The sequence below is a fragment of the Arctopsyche grandis genome, chromosome 7, assembly GCF_051622035.1.
Source record: "Arctopsyche grandis isolate Sample6627 chromosome 7, ASM5162203v2, whole genome shotgun sequence".
Lineage (NCBI taxonomy): Eukaryota > Metazoa > Arthropoda > Insecta > Trichoptera > Hydropsychidae > Arctopsyche > Arctopsyche grandis.
Window position 1 is genome coordinate 14,881,949 of NC_135361.1, and position 22,668 is coordinate 14,904,616.

The window sequence follows — 22,668 nt, forward strand, 5'->3', positions numbered from 1 at the left end:
CGTGTACTCGTGATTGCGTATCTGGAGCGAGTCGAATCGCCTTTATGGGTAAGCTGGACGAAGTATTTCGGCCACGGCTAACTTTCGTGTACGAGAAGAGGACACGATGATGTCATTTGTACAGATTAAGTTCTATGAGGGAAATAGGTGATATCACAAGTCGTGCTATATCTCTACACAATGAACAAACTCTGCCGCGCAGAGTTATTGTAGCAACATTTTTGGAGGCTGAGAGCGATTCTATGCACTCTACTTCTATGGCCATAAGTTTCCAATTAGATTTTATTTGTGCACGATTATAATGGTTCCATACACCTTGAATCAGATTTAAAAAGTTGATCGATTCCGATTCCGCAGTCCTGAACAGAATATGTTTTGCATGGTGACACGACAACTCGTTCACAGATTTTCCGTAAACCGAGGAAGCGCTTCAGGCATTACGTATACGGCCATCTCTTTCTCACCCCGTTTGTTCACCAAGATCTCGTTTACTATGCCATTACGTATGCAGCCATCTCTTTCACAGACCGTCTATTCACCGATAACAGACGGTCCGATTTTCATAAATCAAGTCGAGATATGGTCGCAATGCTCGCTGTTAGATACCGCTGGTGCGTCACCTGAGATATATAAGCTTGCGTTTATGTCGATTTGCGTCAGTCGGTGTATTGCCGTCAGTGGGAGAGTTGGTTGCGGTCGTGGTCGTGGTCTTAGTCGGAGTAGCGAACGGTCGTGGGAGGGTGGCTGAGGTCGTGATCGTGATGGTGGTCGCGGCCGCGGCAGCATGACGGCCGATATTCGCATTCGACGGCGCACGCTCGTCCTCTACTCGGCCCTGCTATGCCTGGCGCTGCTGGCCTTCGTCTCCACCAACAGCTCCTTCCAATGCTCGGACACCTCGGGGGTGGGGGCGGGGGTGTCTCACACTCGGGGCGCAGACGCAGACGCAGACCCGCCCTCTGCCCTACCGCCCCTCCCCCGACCCCAACCCCTCACACATACCAGGTCATTACACATTACATATGTACATATATTTGTATGAATATAAATACATGTTTTGTCTGTTCGTTTTGACAGTTCGTGTTGTGCAATCTGTCATCTATTCATATCTTCTATGATAAGAATTTTCTTTCATGTTTTAAAATGTCAAATTGATTTTTCACCCGTGTATACATATATGCATGTATATAAGAGCATTTCCGGGTAAATAAAACACAGTCGTAATTTCAACAACCAATGCCAAGAATGTGTTTAGTTTCTATGGACGAATATCTCTACAGGAAAATGGAAAATTTTCCAAAGGGAGTGTGGATATTTTGATGAGAGGGGAAAGAAAAACTTTATTATATTACATAATTAATTATTTTTAAATTAAAGAAATTTGCATACAACTAAAATTACGTTCTATAAAAGCTTGAAATTTTATTAATTCCTACTTTATTTTTAAAATGTAAATATCCTCTTTTCGTTATGTGCAAATTTATGAACAATAACCTATTCAAGATTTATTTATGCGTATTTAGTATTATCTCAACCCATTGTTTCTTTAAACCTTTGAGTGCTGACGTCTTTTCTTTTGAAAGCCCACCACGCTGAAAATTTTGCCAACATTTCCAACTAGAATTATTTAGAAATTCAATAGAAAGCAAGTATAAAGATTGTAGCTAATCCAAACAAACCCTTCGAGGATTTCAAGTTTTATCCTTTTTTCGAGTATCTTGCAACAATATAAAATAAGTCAATTAATGAATGTATTTTTCCAAAACTAGTTCCGTCTTCTTCATTGTTGTTAAAATTTAATACTCGCAATCTAAAATACTGAAATTCTGCTATGGTTATTAATTCAGAAATTTCAGTGTAAAGCAATCTTTATAAACATTGACACGGATTACACGATCCATGTTGAATCCATTTTTTTTTCAATGCTACCTGGAAAGGATTAGCCGGTAGTATTCTTGTTTATTTTTTACATATTCAAAAAATTCATTCGATTCGGAGGGAATCAAATAAAAAGAAAATGTAATAAAAGTTTGGATTTTCTAATTTATGTCTGCCAATAAAAATTAAAAAAACATTTCAATAAATAAAGAAAAAAAATTTCGTCCGCAGCTCTGAATTTATTTTTACTCCTGTAACTGCTGTAGCTGAAGAAAAATGTATTAAAATTTGCTCTTTTATTTCAATATATTAAGTAAATTTTTAGGGGCATACAAACGAAGAGCTGGCCCCGGGCATCACTAACTCTGCATACTACTGTCTCTGTGCCGAATCAATTCTAAATATTCACTCATACGCAATAAGTTTATCGAAATCTTATGTAATTTGGGGGGAGGTGGGGATGATTGCCCCTCTTAAATCCGTCTTTGAAACGAATACAGAGCTAAAGTGGCTCGATTTTTAACTACTCCAAATTCGACTCCACAGCCCTAGAATAATCGATCAATGAAATTGTCATGTATGCTAATGTGTGTCAATTTAATGTTTATTTTTCAGAATATTATTATTTTGAAAATGTGCATGTTTAATTAATGTTTGTTAGTGTGTAGTGTCTATTTTGGGTCAACAGATCTGAGTATACATACATGCAGTGAAGAAAGATGTTAATTTTATTCAAAGTAATACTTGCCATTAGTCATACGTTTATTGCAACGGTTGCTCACCGTTGTATGGCTTTTGAGAGAAGACTCTAAGGTCAAGCGATTATTGTAGGAAATTGTTGCAAGTGTGAATAAGTGGATGTAATTTTGTCAAATGGATCCAAACGATTACAATTTTTCGCTTACGGCATAATTGGAGAGTACGCTCAAAAGTATATTTGCAATACTTATCAATTTTTCATTATTCATTTTTTAGGCTATTTTGGTTGATAGTCAATTTATTTATCTTAATCGTTGAAAAATTTTAATTATTTCCTTATCAGAAGGCAAAATACAATCTATTTAACTGGCCGTCATCGATTTGTCAGCAGATGAGTCTCTAATGTATACTAATTGTTCATAATTTATATATGTAGCTCGGTGGTTGTGTTAATGCTAACCACCTGGGTTGACCTTGGAAGTATTTCTGTAGTGCTGCTGGTCATACTAGGATATTTTCGACTCCAAGTCGATCGTTTCCTATCATAGTTTGCTAATTTATCTGATTTCATTGTTGAAACGGTTCCTCATCAAATTGGCAAAAACCATCCCATCCACTATGTCATCACTATTTGAATATGATTTAAAAAAATTATATATGTACAAGTTTAATACCATAGGTGTCGCTCAGGGCAATTCGTAATAGCTTCATGAGAAAAATATAACTTTAAAAATAATTATTTAACGTAATTCAATCAATTTTCACAAGATCAAAATTGAAAAATGAGATTATTACCAAACCTTCACTGCTTTTTCGATTAAAAAGTGATTTATTTTTACCTTGACCCCATTGGTAAATGACGTAATGACAATGCACCATTACTTGTACATTGTTTAAAAAATTACTAAAATCTGAACAAACTTCAACAACTTTGTTAATCCTTTTTGTACAATATTACAGCAAATTTGTTAATAGTGGGCAATAAATACTCTAGACAAGTGATGGTTTTTGAATGACCCACTTGTTGACGCGTGAAAATTTATAAATTACTAATAACGTTGGAAAGGAAGTGTATTGGACTTGACATTTTTAAAGAATTTAATACATTTAAAGAAATGGATATCAACTTACAGAAAATTGTTTCTTTAACAATAGACGGTGCTCCCAAATGGTGGAAAAATTATTGGTTTTATTCAGCAGCTTAAGCAAACTATTAGATATTCTCTGTTTGAATTTCATTGTATAATACATCAGCAAGTTATATGTGCGAAGCAAGGTTTAAACACATTTTCCAATGTAATGCCAGCTGTAATAAAAGTCATCAACTTCATAAATGTAACAGGTCTTAATATAAATTTTTGACTTTGATCTTCATTTTTTGCTCTTCACTTGTAAAAGTAGGGGACGCGACAATTGGTGCAAGTATAGTAAAAAAAAAAACTTCAACCTTTTTAGAGGATCGACTGTTAAACTTTGATGTTAACAAATCTTTGGATTACCGATTGTATTAGTATTCTTTTTACCCCCCCTCTTCAAATGACTTCACTGACTTAGTGACCCACGGGCTAGTTCTAAAAATAATAATTAACGAAATTTGAACCACTTCTCAAAAAGGTTCGCCTGTTCACTGTTCCAGACACTTATTTTTCACCATTAAATCTCATCGGTTTGCTTTGCATAAAAAAATACCCAGTAGTTACATACATATGTCAAAACTTATTAATCTTAATTGGTTTCATCGAATATGACTACCACGTCTGCTATATTTATAGTGCATAGTTATTTTTAATTTATTGAACAGTCTAATATTTATTAGTGTGGCATACGAACTGTAGTAATAACTGTCATGTTTAGCGCAGTTTACTGAGATAAATTGATGATGATAACAGTTGACACAGTAATTACTATTATCGCCCTTTGAATGTGGTTTGTTTCATTTGTATTATGGTGATTTGAGCTTTATTATGCACGAGTATTACAACATTTTTCTTGTTATGTCATTATCATTTACATCCATTCACCATCCACTGCTTGATGGAAGCCAACTCTCATCCATCTCATCCAACAGATTATTTTTATGTCATATATGCCATGACAGGAATCACCCCCCAGGCGACACATATGGTTACATTATTTTTTTGTACATAAGTACTAGCAAGTTTTCAAACATAACAGTACATGGAATACAGATAGAGACATCTATGGACAATCAACAAATTTTAGACACGGCAAATTTTCGGGAAATACATTATGTAGGTAGCTTTGATAAGATTCAACTAATTCGGGGTGCTGATAGCTCGAATTTGCAAGGAACTGAGGGGGAGGACACTGATTTATTGGATCCGTCTCTACCATTAAATTAGAAAAATTGGAAAATTCTAACAGGAGACGGCCGATCTGTGCTTTTTTAACCATCACAAAACCTAACCAGCAGCGTATTTGGCCGGGATTTGAACTCACGACCTATCTATTGGTATGCAATAGCTCTACCAGTGCACTTTTTGCATCCTTTTACATTTTCTCGGGTATCATTCGTGCACTTCTTTTGTCAATCTATCATCTGTTAATTTAGCCGTATTGTACACTAGTGGTTTTACCGCTTAAACATGGCTAATCTAATAAATAGTAAAAATTTGATTAAATTTATTTGAATATTCATTTGTTTTTTTATTAAATTGAACGTCACGGATTCTATGAACGAAACAAACAAAAAGTCTCTTTCGAAATTATATATTAGATATGTATATCAAATGGCTATTGAGGTTTTGTTCCATATCTCAAAACTTTGTTATAACTTTTGTTTCGCTTACGAATATTCTGAAATTACAAAATTATCAAGTTGAAAGCGACTTTCTGCATATATTATTCAAATTAGTGTTATTTCATGTCATTGTCATGAGGGTGATATTCTGAATGCACATTTGTAAAACATTTATTCACTTCGATAAGAAAATTTCTATTTCCAAGTAAAATATGGTATGCGAGTGTGATTTTAAACAGCAAAGTTGGACTCGAAATTGATACATTTCCTTCATTCGTATTGTACGTTGAACTTGTCACCGTCTAAATATAGCCATTTTCCTACTAGATGGTGTGGATGTTACATACATATGTATATAATTTGACTTGGTATATGCATTTAATTTTTTGTGGGTGTGCTTTTGTGCATCCAGATGTTTTGTGGTTTTTTCCAAAGCTGTTTTTACATCAAAGAGAATTTTATTATCTGTGTTCTTTATCAGTTGTCTTGAGTAGATATATTATGTTGTATTATAGTTAAACATATTGACATACATTTTCTAGTTACAATATCTATCTGCCCGTGCCTTTGTTACTATTGATTTTTTCTCGTATGATTAAGTTATTCCGACATTCATCTATTGATCACATTGAGAACTTCACCAAAATATTTTTTCAGTTTGTCAGAAGTTTTCTAACTAAGGTCTGGTCGATTTTTTTCTGATTCACAAACGAATCCCTTTAAAAACTAAAATGATAAACATGGCATACATACTTAAACATCTGGCCGTCATACTAAAAAGCGTTGTCATCTTTGAGTCGTCATCTTTGTGCAATGCATTATTATATTATTTAATTTTTAAATAAATATGAAACCTTATGAACTTGTATATGTACGAGTTTTAAGTATTAAAAATGATTTCTTACTTATCTTAATCTTATTAGCTATGTATACAGTCACGGTCACCAAAGTGGAACACTTATGCGTGAATTTTCACACGAGATTATGCGTGAAATTTCAACATTAAATGTGTAATATACTTAAAACCAACACCCAAAGTCGTTAAAATAGTAGATGATATCGTAGTGCACTATTTAAAAAAGAAAAGTATTAAAAATATATTACAGAATAAAAAGTTTTATGGATATTTGATTTTAGCGACGGTGTGTCGATGTCCGCAAGAATGATATTTGGAATTAAAAAAACGCTTTACATGTACATTTTTAATTTTATTTCGATCATATAAAACTATTTAAAAATTAATAAAAAAGAAATTAATATTTGGTTCCGGCTCGTTTTGCTTTTATCACAGCTTTTATTCTAGTAGGCATGGAATCTATCAAAACTCTCAGAATTTCAATCGGGAATTCACCGTACCACACTTTTTCTATTGTTCTTTTTAATGAGTGTACAGATGTTATGTTATATTTATTAATCCGGCACTTAATGGCTATCCAGAGGTTTTCTATCGGATTTAAATTCGGACTATTTCCTGGCTAAGTTAGTGTGGAAACTCCTAGTTGCTGCAAATAGTCTCGTACCTGCAGAAATGTCACGAAAATACTTCAGTTTTTTGCTCGAAATCTTATTAATGACATTCAAAAGCTTTAAAAAACAATGATAATTAACGTTTTATCTCTAAGACAAGGCGCAGAGTCATCTTGAAAAATAATATCATCAAAATGTGAAAGGTGGTCTTCCTTCGATGGAATGAAACTTTCTTCCAAAATTTTTTTATACATTATTCCGTTGACGAATCCTTGAACAAACTTCATGCGACCAATTCCAGAATAAGAAAAGCATCCCCAGACCATTTGACTTGGAGGATGCTTCACTGTTTTCTGATTGCAATTTTGATTATATTTTTCTCCAACTTTGCGTCAAACATTTTGAAATCCATCAGAGCTGAACATGTTAAATTTGGATTCATCCGAAAGCATCACTCGTCGCCAATCCAATGCCGGCTAATTTTCATGCCTTTTCGTCCATTCTAATCGAGTCGAAACGCTAGTTGGAATATGTTACAACTAAAAATCTACATATATACTGCTGGAAAAGAACTCTTCAAGAATATACATATGTATAAGATACATAACTATGCTATGTTATGTATAACCAGGGCTTATTTTTGAAAAAAAGGTGCCGTTACTCACTTTTCGCCAAGTTTTTTATCGGAAAAGATTATATTCAAACTATATTATAATAGAATATTCGTTTAAAACGTAAAAAATGCTGAGACAAAAAGGTGCCTGAACTCACTTTTTGTCAATTTGTTTTATTGGAAAAGATTATATTCAAATTTTATTATATAGAATATTCGTTTGAAACATAAAAAATGCTAAGACAAAAAGGTGCCGGAACGATGTTCCACCGCGTTACATGGGAAAAAAGCCCTGTACATAACTCTTCAAGATGCATACATATGTGTATACACATCCATTTGATTCCACACTTACATTATCTTCGTTATATCAACAGTCACAACCTTGCTACTTTATAAATTCTCTTGGGTACCATTTGCTTAACTACATGTCCAACAAATCTCTTCACTTTCTCTACAATGTTTGATTTCTCACTCAATTGCTCCTCCTCATTACACCAAACATACTATGCTTCACATTTATCCGTGTCAACTGCATCTTATGCAGTATTCTAGCATCAATACTACGTTATTGCCACAATACATTTATTATGTCTGTTTGGTGCACTCAGCGGAGTTATGGACTGTAGTGAAATAGTGGACCTCATAAATTTTCATACACCGGGGAGATTTACCAGATGCAACTATTTATTCCACATCACAAATTATGCCACTAGTTATAAAAAAAATTCAACGTTACCCCGACTTCATAAACTGGGAAACGAATTTAGCCAATTTGTTTTTTTTTAATATTAGTAAACATAGTTTTAAAAAATTGTTGCATCATCATTTTTCTAATTTAAACAAATGCTAAATGCATTTTATTTTATTGTTTTAATTCATTCATTTATTTATTCAATTAGTTTTAAAACTCATATTTTTCTTTTCTTATATTAATATTGTGTTTTTTTGTTTTATTGTTCTATGTATTATTATTCAATGGTCCTTGCGGCCGTATATAAAATAAAATAAAAATAAATACATAGAAGCCACAGATATTTATTCTAATTTTTTATCATTTTTTTCGAGTCATAATTGATGAATTGCCTTAAATATTACACACATAACTTTTAACAACTCATATGGGTTTATTTTATATATGTACATAGCAACACAATCTATCATTCAAAATTTGTTTTAAAAAAAAATCGCCATACATACCAGTAAATTTAACAGTTTGAATATTTAAACATTCATTTAACACATCACCGTATATGTATGATAGTCAATTTTTAACAAAACTGATGCTTTTTTAACTACAAAAAAACAAGTTTTTAGTAATTTACTACTTCCTTTATGCATAATCGCAGATGGTTTCTGTTAACAATTTCCTGTCGACTGTATTTATCAAGCGACGATAGTGAATACAAAAATTGGTCCACATAAGAAGAGTTAAATTTGAACATACGTATTTAAATTGAAATATATATTTGCATATACAAATTTTTAATGTAAAATTCATTATGTATAAAAGTACATATTTATCACACGTACGACATATGAATGTATATACATATATACATATGTACATTCGCAAATCCGATAACTGGCATGACCAAATATACACCAACCATATTTGACCTTGTTTATTTAGATTATTATAGTTATCAAATGTGTGCATCATTTTTTAGTTTCCGTTGAAATTTTACCAAGTTTTGCATACATTTTCAGTCTGTTGTAAGTTCATTTGGGATACTTTTGTATGTAAGGCTACTTGACTGTTTGTAGCAGATGTATTTTAAAGTTAAATATGTAACTTAAATGCTTAGAATCATACATATAATACATTGTTTGTCAAATGTGGCCGACACGTGCAGGAAATGAATATGACTATTCGTCCTTGAATTTCACAGTAATGTTTGAATTCATTTATAATATTTCGGCGTTTGGTAAATTAGGTGGCAAAATATTTCATCTCGAAATATATATTTGTGAAGTTTTCTGTATATGGGATAAGTGTAGTTTAGTAGTCTCCGGGCGTAAAGAGCTCATGGTTATTCTCCGCATGCCAATCATACTGTCATACTTTACACATACACACACACACACAGTCATTTGTGTTTATTATCTTCAGTTTAGCAAATATGCCGCTATGCTGGCTGATTTCGAGTGCATTGAACTATCTAGTAGTTAGTACAAAAAATTGTTACTACTGTATTTATTATTTATTGTACTTTGTTAGTAAACATTGTGCGCTAAATATTTTAGAATTTAGATATGGATGTTATTTGTTTAATGGCATCAAACATTTGCATAATTATGAATTGCTTTTGTACGATTTCAAAATTTGATAATGATAAAAAAACAGTATATTGCCTTTTTTATTGACAATTTTTATATTTCAAGTTTTTATGTAACGATTTTGAACATTCCAGAATCAAAATCTAAGGACATACGCACACAGAGTGGTACTAGGCACGTGATTTTTTTTTCATATAGCTTTGCACATGTAATAAAAAACGCTAGCACGCCTGATCTATGCTATGGCGATCCAGGCTAAAACTCACCCCCTGGAGTCTTTTCGGTGATATTTTATCCTTGTATTGACCAGCTTGTTCTACGGAGCGCTGGCACAGTGAACCCTATAGTCAAAATTAGTAAAATTAAATCAATATACTATATTTATCCCTTTGACGGCAAAGCGTACCAATATTTCACTTTTGAAGGATTTTCATATTAAAGATCGTCTCTCAAAAATATGTTTGCGACGAATTCTCCAGTTTTTTGGACACGTGGCGAGAAGAGACGACAGTAGCCTGGAAAGGCTTTTTGTGGTTGGTGAAAATGAGGAATAGGAAGATCTCCTATACGGTAGACTAGTCAAATCAGGTCGGATCTTGGCTGCTCTGTCGTCGATGCACTTTGAAATGCCGTTTCCAGAGAAAATTTGAGAAGAGCCGTTAACTACACCTCAGATTATGGAGCTTGTGGATATCACGATCGAAAATCACAAACAATGAGTGGATATTTTTAAAAAGTTTGCGTATTCTTCACTGATGAATCATATATTAGGATACGGTCTCCGTGACGAGACAGAATGTTAAATGACAGAAAACGCAAATATCGGAAGGCAAAGATCGAAAATCGAAAGATCTTAAGTCGAAAGACCAAAAAAAAAAGGTGCATGGTAAACGGTACATACTCACTTAATTTGCGCGAGCAGGATACAACAGGAACAAGAGGAACATGCTTTTCCTCTTGTCGCCTGTTGCGTTTTATAGAAAAATTTATCCATATAAAAATCAATGAAAGAAATAGTGTTTTCGACACGTGAAACGGATATGCATATTTCAGACCTTCAAAGTTACGATTTTTTACGATCGGTTCCGAAAATATCGGATCCCTAGTCGTCTCTTATTGCATTGTCTTTCAGGTAGTAAATTATCGCCTTTGCTTGTGACACGGTCCTTTTTTTCGTCTCCATTTTTGGAACTAGTAAACTCCCAATGTAATTGCTCACCAGCCGCCATTGGTATTGACAGTGATCGCTGACGGTGATTCTCACATTCGAAGAAATGTCGAAAATCGAAGATTCCCATATTTTTAGAAACATACGAATTTACAATTACGTGAGGATACGCCCATCACAGCTGGAGTCTGCCTAGGCATGCCGTGCCGTACCATACCATTCAGTGTGTCTGCGCCTTAATGCGCGTTTAAAGTTCAAAAGTTGTATTATTTGCAGTCTCGCACTGGATGGTAGAGCAAAATACATCTTTATAGCATTATATTATACATTGGAAATACGTAAACTGAGGTTATAGTCAGTAAGATTTGCAATGCAAATTGTATCCGAGATTAGAATTAGAAAACGTTTCGCATTACGGTGACTCCATACTGAAACGCTTTGGTTTTATTGTTTTATATATGTATATTTTACGTAGTGAAAAAATGATGATTCAATTATGTATTTCTGCAGGTTTTTTTTTATTTTTTGTAGAAACCGGAATTTTCAAATGGCAAAATTGCCCTCGTGGCTTCTACTGAATCACTGCTACAATTATAAACATTTCGTCAACATTACTAAACCCATTTAATTGCCTTCAAAGGTTTCTTGCAACTTTTAGCAACATACTTTTCGCTGTACCAGTTGAAGATTCAATCGTACATTTCTTATATCTTCTAATATATATTATAGAAAATGTTATCGAATTCGGCTCGCCATCCACAGTTGGCTTACCACATAACTTCGTGTCTTGTCGAAAAAAAGTGACGTAAAATAGCCGAGTCAATGCATGGAGGTCAATGTCGGATGTTTGAACGATGATAGGTAGCCGTACATTTCGAAACGTTCATCGGAACATAATACCGGTAGTGATTGTACTATCATGCTATCATCATCAGTGTATAAATGTGGAGGTGTTGATATTGAAGCATATGTTTCTGATTTAATGTACTGTTTTGTATGGTCTGTTGTTTGTGAAATTGAGAGGAGATTGTATATACATATGTATGTATATATTTTAAAATTTATATTTTACCATGATGCTATTACGGGCTGCCTCTGAGCGATACATATGGTATTAAACATGTACATATTTCAATTTTAGATTATAAATTTTAAATCATATTCAAATAGTGGTAATTTAGTGGGTAGGATGGTTTTGCCAATTTGATCAGGAAGCTTGAAACCAATGAGATCAGATAAATTGACGAACTCTGGTGGGAAACGATCGACTTGGAGACAAAAATATCCAAGTCTGACCAGCAGCACTGTGAAAATACTTCCGAATAAATAGGACTTGAACCCGGGAACCTCTGGTTAGCATTAACGCAACCACTGCTGGCTATACATATGTTAAATTCTAAAATGTTTAGTGGTGTTTAGTAAAAAGCATAGGAAAATCTCTAGTCAGTGGAATAGCATTGTGTAAATGTCAGTGAAAAATTGGGATAGCTTTATGAAATTATTTTTTCTTCGAGACATGTACACTCCCACCATATATTGACCCATATAACTGTCATTACCAAAGCACTGACAGCAGCTGGTATCTGGGGAAACTACATATGTTCTCACTGATCAATCTAGATTGGGTTGGGTTCTTAGATTAGATAAGTTAGTGATGACGGAACGTTTTTGATTTCACATACCAAACCATCTAATATTCACGTTTGAAAAAGTGCCACATGCTAGATAAAAATCACTCTCTTCTATCTTATTCAGCGGTAAACAATCATTCCAAAAGAGTAAAATTTATTAGTAACCGCCTTAACATTTTATAAATAAAAGTTTTTACTAGCTAAATTTTTTTTTCAAATATAATATCGCTATTCTGTCTGTGTGTCTGCGATAACGCTCGTCGTACTATATAATAGTCGTTTCGATTCGATATGCATATGTACGTCACAGCGATAATACTGTGAATACATAATTCGATACCATACATGACATCTATGGTCAGACATTGCAAACATCGTATATAATACGATCAATAAAAATTTTTATACAATACAAATTTTATACAATAAACATCCACAGAGAAATCTATGGAGAGAAACCCGGCGAATCCTGAGATATAACACAATAACTCAAGATTTCGCGAGAGAAATGGGGAGGGAAAGTCAATTTTGTAGGAATCGTCTCAATGAAAATCAGAAAAATTGGCAAACTCTGATAAGAAACGACTGACCTGGTTATAAACCAAGGTCTGGCCAGCAGCAACCAGTGTGACTCGAACTCATAACCACACTGACCATAGCAAGATATGCTAACCACTAGTCTATGCTGCTGGTTATATATATATATATATATATACTGTTTGCTACCAATGTTTCCTCTAGGCAAGTCTCTGAGCATTTAGCACCATCTATTGAAAGATTATTTAATTTATTAATTGTTCTATTGGTGTTTTATATTGTTTATATGTATGTAGGCAGGTAGTTTTTACCATTTTTTTCATATTAAATAAATATAAATATTAAATAAAATATATTTAATAGGTATTTAAAAAAAATTCGACCGCGTGCAGATCAAACACAGAACCGATACATTTATTTTAATTTTTTATTATTTAATAACTTAATAAGCCAACACCCATGCGATGATATTTCATCAGGTACAACACTGGTTTGTTTTACAATAGCAATAATATTATTTTTATATTGAACATTTCTTCCGTTTGATTTGGGCTTAACTTATTTGATATATGTACTGAGTAGAACATGTGTGAAAGTGAGATAAAGACCAGAATAGTGACTTGAAATAAGTTTTTTTTAACAGGGGGAAGAGAGAATTTTTAGATATGGAGGTCACACCACTCAACTAAGCAAACTAAAAATGTAAAATGTTGTCGATCGCTCAAGTGCTTCGTGCGTTTGCTGTCCTCGAATTTTTCGTAGTATTCAGCGATATTTGTACATATGTGCTATTGGACACCTGATCATGGGTGGATTTAGTCGTCCGTGGAGACGGCCGTTGCTCATCCTCTTCGTCATCGTCTCACTCATATTCGCTTTTTATCTGTTGAACAGAAGTGGCTGTGTTCCGAGGGAACGTCAACACGACCCCGATTTGCCTATGATATATGCCATCACACCCACTTACACCAGACCCGTGCAGAAAGCCGAACTCACCAGGTGTGTATTTTTTATACACTTCAATTGACTTCCCCGTAATCCTCATGTATTATGTATCATAATCGCTTTGTGTATTGATTTTGTATTTTTAGGCTTGCACAGACGTTGATGTGGTTAGATAACTTCCATTGGATTGTCGTCGAGGATTCGGACACGAAGACGCCTTTAGTCGAGAGTTTTCTGTTGCAGACCAATCTAGAATATACTCATTTAGTAGCTAGGACTAAAAAAAACAAACAGCTGAAGCCAACTGTGAGTTGCCTCGATTTTACTATTAAATAAAATAATAAATGTTGTGCAAAAAATTTATTTCTTTACACTGGTTGCCAGAGCCGTTGTTCCATTGATGATTTTGGTAAACAGTCTATGAATATAACTGCATACATAAAATACAAATACGATTGATTACTTTCAAATTCTCTGGGGTTGTAAAATATATACACATATGTATATAATGGGGATTCCAAAAATTGTAACCGATTTCATTTTTCCTCTCCCGGTAATATTATTATTGATTTATTTAAACAATTAGTACAAAAATAATCAATTAATTACCAATAAAATATTAATTAATTGATTGTAAATTAATCATTAAATAATTGAACTGATTCTAGGACATTTCATCACTGGAAAAACTCACCTACAGATTTCATGCAACTATATTTTTGATTTTACTATACGGGAATAAAAATTTCAAACAATATATACAATATACATATTGTTTTGTTGATAAAAGAAAGCCAAAAATTTTTAATTAATTTTATTAAAAAAATCTAACTACATATGTATGATTAAAAAAATCATTGCTCCGAATATTTGAATAACGGTTTCAATATACATTTCAAAAAGTTCAGTCAACATAAAAATGAAAGATTGTGGATAGTAAATATTTGCATGAAATTTGTCAGTGAGTTGTCCCAATGATAATAATAGTCATCAATATCATAAAGAAAAATAGCATTGTAAAAAAAAGTTTTTTAAAAATAAAACTCTTTTAGTTTTGTTTATAATATTAAGATATATAAATTATTATTTTGAATAAAAATACCAATAATTTTATTTTACTAACGCCATCTATGTATGTATAAAACTAACGACTACATAGACGTCACCCAGATTTCGAATTTGCAATCTTCAAACGCGTCTTAAACGATATTTTATCTCTATCGTAACGGCGGAGGATCCATTTACTTATATTTATGACCAAAATAAGCAATATGGCAAAGTATGAAAACGATCGGATAAGAGGCAAATTTTTTCCTGAATTGTAATCGTAATTGAAACGTAAAGGAGGTTTGTAAAAAGCCACCGTGATGGAATCGTCATGCGATGAAATGTCCAGAGACGAATTTAGCCTCACTCTTAAATTAATTATTTTAATCAATTACTTAACTTCATTATTTTAATCAATTAAATTATTTTAATTAATTACTTTCTTAATTACCAAATAACGTGTTGAGTGTCACATCACGCGAATCACCAATTAGTAAGAGTGTCAAAAAGAAAATAAATAAATTTTGCGTGCCCCATGCTTCGAAGAATTTTTGTGTGGAAGAGATCGTTTTAGCTTTTATATACTAAATATAATTATTCAAATAATTTTCAAGTGAAAAAAATAGGTTTCCGAAAAAGTCACTGTTAACAGTCGGTTATGAATCAATATACATATGTATTCGGAAGCGTCAAGAATAAGTACTTCGTTAATTTTCAGAATATTTTATCTTTGATTATAAATTTATGATACATTTATCATAAATTTATAATCAAATTACTTTCCATACTACTGATAATGCTAAAGGTCGAATTTTGCCTATAGTGTGGGTTTAGATACTACTGATATTGGAATCCCTAATATGTACATAAGTTGTTATTCAAGTTATGTTATCCGCCTTAAAAAAATTTATAGTAATGTTTTACATAGAAGATAAGAAATCCACACAAGTTCAAGTTTATGAAATAACATACATAGTTATCACTTTTCATTCATAAAATTGAAGAAAGAGAAATTGAAATTGTGGAATACTGTAAATATTGATTTAAAAATGTCAGGAATTTTATATGGGTTGATACGACATCCTACACCATTCTTATACCTTCCTTCTCTCTACTGAATCACTTTTACATCTTGCATCTAGAATTGAGCTGACATGCTTCATTTGAAACTTGACATACTAACAATCATACTTTTATACTCTACTAATGCTAATATTAAGTATTTGATAAACATATTTTGCTAACACATCTCAGTTTGCTCACCAATATATAAAGTGTGCATGTGAATGTATACTAGGGTTGCCATCTGTTTTTAATACATATATGTAATTCTGGAACATATAGAATCTGCTTTTCATATGATTTCAACTTCTTCTAATTCCGTGACAATTTGTGTCCTAGATAAGATCTATCTGGTTAAAGTCGGTTGTAAGAATTACACTCGACATTTTAATAAATGTGTTACAGAATTGGTAAGTAACTCCCTCTCAATTCTAGATACTATGTACTTATCTAAAGGTACACAGAGAGGTACGCGGCACGTGTTTTTTTTCTTCTTCAGATAGTTAAAAAAAAAGCTACTGGTAGGCCAAATCTGTACTGTCGCGTCTCTTTGCAAACTTCGCCCCATGGAAAGTTTTTGGTGATATTTTATCATTGTATAGACATAGGTTTGACAGTGATCTATAACGGTGATTACTATATTTGAAGAAATGTAAAAGAAACTTGTCGAAATAATAAGGTCGTACGAATTAATAATGACATGAAGATACATCACTCAGCTGATGACCACCTATGCGTCCCATGCTGCACTTTTGAGTGTTTTCTTACATAAATTCTGAACCAGGAACTTCTATTCTGGAACATGTGGCAACCTTTATACATTTGTATCAATTTTTTAAGTATTTTTTTTATTAGAGGGAGTGCAAAGAAAGTTTGGAAAATTTAGCTAATTACTTTCGACTGTTTTTTTTTTTTAATTTTAATTACAGCTGGCATATTCGGTTTTGTTTTATCATGTAAAGCACTTTCATATGATTCTACTTTTTTATTTCTTTTTATCGAATTGCATTCTGGGAAATATGGATTTTAGATATTATTACACATTTTTTAAGAACCATAAAAACAAGTCATTTCGAGTTGTTTTTTTTAATATCAATTTATTGAAACTTGTATATGTACATACATATATTATATGTAGATATACTAAAACAAGTCTTGATTACACTGAGTTACAATAAAAATTACTGGAGCGGAGATGAATCAATCTATACTAAGTTTGACCCAATAAATTCGAATATGACAATGCATTTTGTTGGCTTCTTTTCGTTTATGAGATATACATAGGCGTTTAAAAGAAAGGGTAACTTTCACAGATTTTGGCTTTTGCAATCTTTAACTCAAAATCTAGTATTGCTGTGCCAAAAGTGAGTATTGGAATCCATAGGCAGATGTTTTTTCTATTGATTGTGATTTTTTATTGCTTTAAAATACGTATAATTAATTGTGTAGTGAATTTTAAGTCAAAAATATATTTTTTTCGTAATATTATTAACTTATTTCGATAATTTTTCACTTAACCAAGTTTATAATGATTGGTTTTTTATCACAATCAATAGACAAAACATCTAACTATTGATTCCAATACTTAATTTCGGCACAGCAATACTTGATTCTAAATTATAGACTGCAAAAGCCAAAAATCTGTAAAAATTGCCCTTTTTTAACGCATAATCTCTTAAAGGAGAGCAAAATACTAAAAAACATTGTCATATTCGAATTCAGTCGTTCAAGCTTAGTAAAGATTGATTAATGTCCGCTCAGGTATAAAAAAACATGATTTTTTGTTGCTCAGTGTTATTGATCATAAAAAAGTGCTTAAGTGATTTTCATCGGTATATTTATGATGCTTGGCTTTTACAAACAACAATATTATTAACGCAATGTTTTTAAACATTGAATTTAATGGCTAACAGTATTTTGCGTTTGAATTTTCTCACTTTCTAATCCACCGTCATTAGTTGTATATGAAATTGTGAGCATGAGATGTGTTAAAAGAACACAGACGAATTAATACCACAATATATTAACCCACTCCCAAACTCATCACACATTGTGCATTTTAGTTTATTTATACTATGCAAGTTGACATTTCTTTACACATTCTATTTCACATGTTTCATTTCACAAAGTGCTCTCAAAGCAACCGAAAACATTTTACATTTTTTGCATATTTGTTTGTTTTCTTATTGTTTTGTTTTATAAAGCAACAGATTTTTTGCATTTGAATTAATCAATGGCTTTAGTATTTTTTAAGTTTTTGTTTTTTGAACTAATTGTATTGTAGCGTCGGTGGCGGGCGATTTGCTCAGCAAACGTTGCTAAATGTTACGTTTTGTTTTTCATTGGATTCCCGAACCCGCTCCACACGCAACAATATCATTTTACGTTATGTAGTGTGTTAGCTCGTTTGAAGCATAAATTATGTTTTTCATTTTCCCAAACCCCTACCACCACCTCTCCGGGTTTTATTGTGTCGTCTGCTGTTATAACGATAAAACTAAAGGAACCTCATTGGATGAAGGCACGAGGCGTGGAGCAAAGGAACGCAGGTCTGGATTGGTTGCGGAAAAATCTCCACAACGACGATCAACTCAACGGCGTGGTTTTCTTTATGGACGACGACAACACATACTCTTTGCAAATATTCGAAGAGGTTTGTTTATATACGTTTTTATTTCGCTGTGTGATGTTTTGGCATACGTCTGATGTGAATTTGTCAAATTTTCAGATGCGGCTGGTGCGTAAAGTCGGCGTTTGGCCGGTCGGATTGGTCGGCGGTATGATGGTGGAGAGGCCGTTGGTGGATTCTTCCGGTACTAAGGTACTAGGATTCAATAGCGTTTGGAGACCTGAGCGTCCTTTTCCCATCGACATGGCCGGATTTGCTATTAATTTACATTTGTTGAAGAAACATCCTAATGCTGTATTCACACACAAAGTTCAAGCTGGATATCAGGTATAATTGACTATTTTTTAAATAAAGTATATGCACCAATTAGATATAGAGACTTATGAAATTAGCATGGAGTGCATTTGGGTGAACGAAAGCCGTTTTCAAATCTAAAATAATGCCTCTGTACCTGAAGAAAAAGATCTTCGATCAATGTGTTTTGCCAGTGATGGGGTATGGATGCCTAAACTTGGGCATTGAACGCTGGAATGCTGCATAAAATTTGCCAGCAGAACATTGCCGGTTTTAGGGGGGGGGGGGGGGGGCTAGGTCGGGCGGCGCCCGAGGGCGCCAAATAAGTTAGGGCCCCGAACGATACGCCAAAGGCGCTTTAAAATTTAAAATTAGAGCGCTAAAAGTCATTCAAAATTTTAGATTAGAGCGCCAAAGGCGAAAGTTCTTTCTAAGGGTGTTTAGAAAAAATTGCCCGAGGGTGCCATCGGGTGTAAGGCCGGCACTGCAGCAGAATAGACTAGGGTTAGCATATAATGCTTTGAACAAAGTGGTCACGGGTTCAAATCCCGCTGGTTTCTGCCGGCCAGACCTTTGATTTTTGATTCCTGGTCGATCGTTTCCTATCAGAGTTTGCCAATTTATCTGATTTTCATGGAAACGGTTGCAATAAATTGGCAAATTTCAGCAATCTCGAATTTTGCTGAATTGTTTAAAAATGCTACAAATTTACCCATAGATGTCTTTGTCGGTGTTTATTGATATGTATTTACTTTGTTTAATACTATTAATACTTGTACCAAATGTACAATTTTTCTGGGCAAGAAGGCGCATTTTGGGGTTACCTTTTAGACCTTCTCGGTATAAATTAAAAAATAATAATAAAGTTCAATGCGTTCAAGTGTATAGAACGCTATATGATTGGCATAACGAGGAGAGATAGAAAACGGAATACGTGGGCTAGAAGTATGACAAAGGTGGTTGATGAAATGGTGAGAGTAAAGAAATTGAAATGGTAGTGGGTGGGTCACATAGCTAGAAGAGCAGATATATGGACGAAAGAAGAGCTGAAATGGTACCCAAGAGAATGTAAAAAGGTGTGGGACGAGATGGATGGGAGTTACCCAAAACAGACGAATGAGAGCGTGTTGGAGACGCCTTCATTACAGTATATCTCGGTGGTTAGGTTAATGCTAACGACCAAGAGGTTCCCAGGTTTGAGCCGTGGGTTGACCTCGATTAAAAATAATTTATTCGAAGTATTTCTGCAGTGCTGCTGGTTAGACTTGTATATTTGTGATCCCAAGTCGATCGTTTCCTATCAGATATTGCCAATTTATCTAATTTAATTGTTGAAATGGTTGGTAAAATGGCAAAACCATCCTTTTTATTATTTATAATCCATAAATTTATATATGCATGTACAAGTTTAATATCATAGGTGTCGCTCAGGGGCAACCCATAATGGCATCATGGTGAAATATAAAAATAATGCTGTTTTATTTTTCAGGAGAGTGAGATTCTTAGACAACTGATTACTAAGGATGAATTGGAACCGTTAGCAGACAAGTGTACCAAAGTGTATGTCTGGCATACAAGGACAGAAAAACCTAAAATGAACGAAGAAAACAAATTACGTGCCAAAAATCCTAAAGGTTCAAACGACGGTTTAGAAGTTTGAAATGTTCTCATAGGGGGAGTCTAAGTCTGTTCCAATGTTATAAACAAAAAAAAAAATCACTCTTCTTCCACTCTAGCATAAATCAAGACTGTACATAAATAACCATACTGTGTATTTATATTTACAATACTTAACGTGTAACTTGTTATTCCATACGTAATATGTAAAGAGAATCAACCATCTTACGGCAATTCAAAAAATTGAAGGTTTATACAATTTTGCTTACAAAACGGGTGCTCTCTAACATTGCCGTTTGAAATGTGCGCACACTAGCAATAAGTACAACTTGATGATTCAGCTTAACGACTATACTAAAGCATAGGTTTTCAAACTATGTATATTTCTATACTATCCCACAGTTTCATGAAGTTCACCAACTATTCCAATTTTCATTTTCAATGATGAATCCGTCATAATGGTTCCACTTGGAATTTAGCACGTCGGGAAACTTGCAGCTATATTAATTCATTTTTGGATTCAAAACGCTCTTTTAAATACATATTTTTATCGTATTCAGTTTTATACATGGACGATTTCAAGAAATAATTCATTCTTATATAGATTTTTTAACCTAAATGTTTTTTAGGTATTTTTTTAGCATTTGGAAGCTTTTATTTACACTTCAAGTATCGATTTAATTTATTTTTATTGTAGTGGTTTTACTTGTGAAATTTGGAAAAACAGTTATGCATCTAAAATAGATTGAAAATTCATGTGTAGTTGATTTGAAGGGACGAACGTGAATTTCTCAGTTTGCTTTCTCTTTATTTCTGTTTTCAAAAAAAAAACTAGTGTTCACATATGTTAATCTTTTTACTAATTCAATGATTGAAACTATTATAATATAATATGTATAGTAACAAAACACCATAATTTTCTTCCAATGTTTGTTTTGTACTACTTTATAGGTGCTTAATTTTTTATATATATACATATATAATATTATACAGATACTCCATAACAATATTGATTGCCCAATACTTGATCTGTAAATATTCCGTAGTGATTTCTCTTAATTTCCGGGCGTGTGAGATACATTGGCTCAATTTTGCTGATACTTAATCTATATTTAAAAATATTCGCATAATGATGTAACCGAGGAAGACGACAATATTTTGTATATATGTAATACGTCACGTTGATTTACCGTTCTGAAGTACAAATTAATTACGATTCTAAATTGCAATTAGTAACATATGAGCACCATTGATGTCTATAAGTAACTTTCAATATTTAAAATATATATTATACATTACGAAGCACGTTTTAACTACTTTTGAAAGTTTGATCGTCTTATATTATGGAAATTCCCTCGATTCGTTTAGTAGCATACAGGGTTAATGCAATATTTAAAAGTGTATATGTGTGTATAGTATGATCAAATCTTGCTCTTTTTTTATTAGTTTTGTCAAATAGCTGTATACATACGTATGTGTGTACTAATTCTTCCGATAAGCCGTTAATGGAAAGCAGATGACTTTAGAATTGTCGAATATATTAAGTGTTCTTTCTACACAAGATCTAATGTTATTAAATGATGGTTTAAATAATAATTAGAGTTTAATACTCACATTACATTACATAACAATGACATACAAACAATTTTGTCGCTACCGTCTTTGTCTTATCCATGTTAAAATTTGGTCTGTAGCAGGTCGGCAAGTTTAATTTAAATTAGCATAGTCACGCCGTTACATTAAAAAACTATCATTAAAATGTTTTTATTTTATATGTTTAAAGTTTTATCTGTGTGCAGGTCTTTTTTGAATGAATTCTTTATATAGTGTAATATATATATATATATATATATATATATATATATATATATATATATATATATATATATATATATATATATATATATATATATATATATATATATATATATATATATATATATATATATATATATATATATATATATATATATATATATATTATTTTATTGAATATATTTATTAAGCATACCATTATCGCAGTTTTTATTGCCAGGGTAT

General features: G+C 32.8%; 1 protein-coding gene across 2 annotated transcripts; it reads left to right on the plus strand.

Annotated features, from left to right (window-relative positions):
- Nucleotides 1-653: 653 nt before the first annotated feature.
- LOC143914987 (galactosylgalactosylxylosylprotein 3-beta-glucuronosyltransferase I-like) lies at nt 654-21,449 on the plus strand. 2 transcript variants are annotated; one of them, XM_077435446.1, is made up of 6 exons: nt 654-1,005; nt 13,929-14,033; nt 14,126-14,285; nt 18,592-18,741; nt 18,817-19,044; nt 20,501-21,449. In XM_077435446.1, the coding sequence occupies exons 1-6, from the start codon at nt 785-787 to the stop codon at nt 20,669-20,671; spliced, it is 1,035 nt and encodes a 344-aa protein (XP_077291572.1). In that variant the 5' UTR covers nt 654-784; the 3' UTR covers nt 20,672-21,449. The 2 variants fall into 2 exon arrangements, with proteins under 2 accessions (XP_077291572.1, XP_077291573.1); XM_077435447.1 differs by having other exon boundaries at nt 18,610-18,741.
- The last annotated feature ends 1,219 nt before the right edge of the window (nt 21,450-22,668 follow it).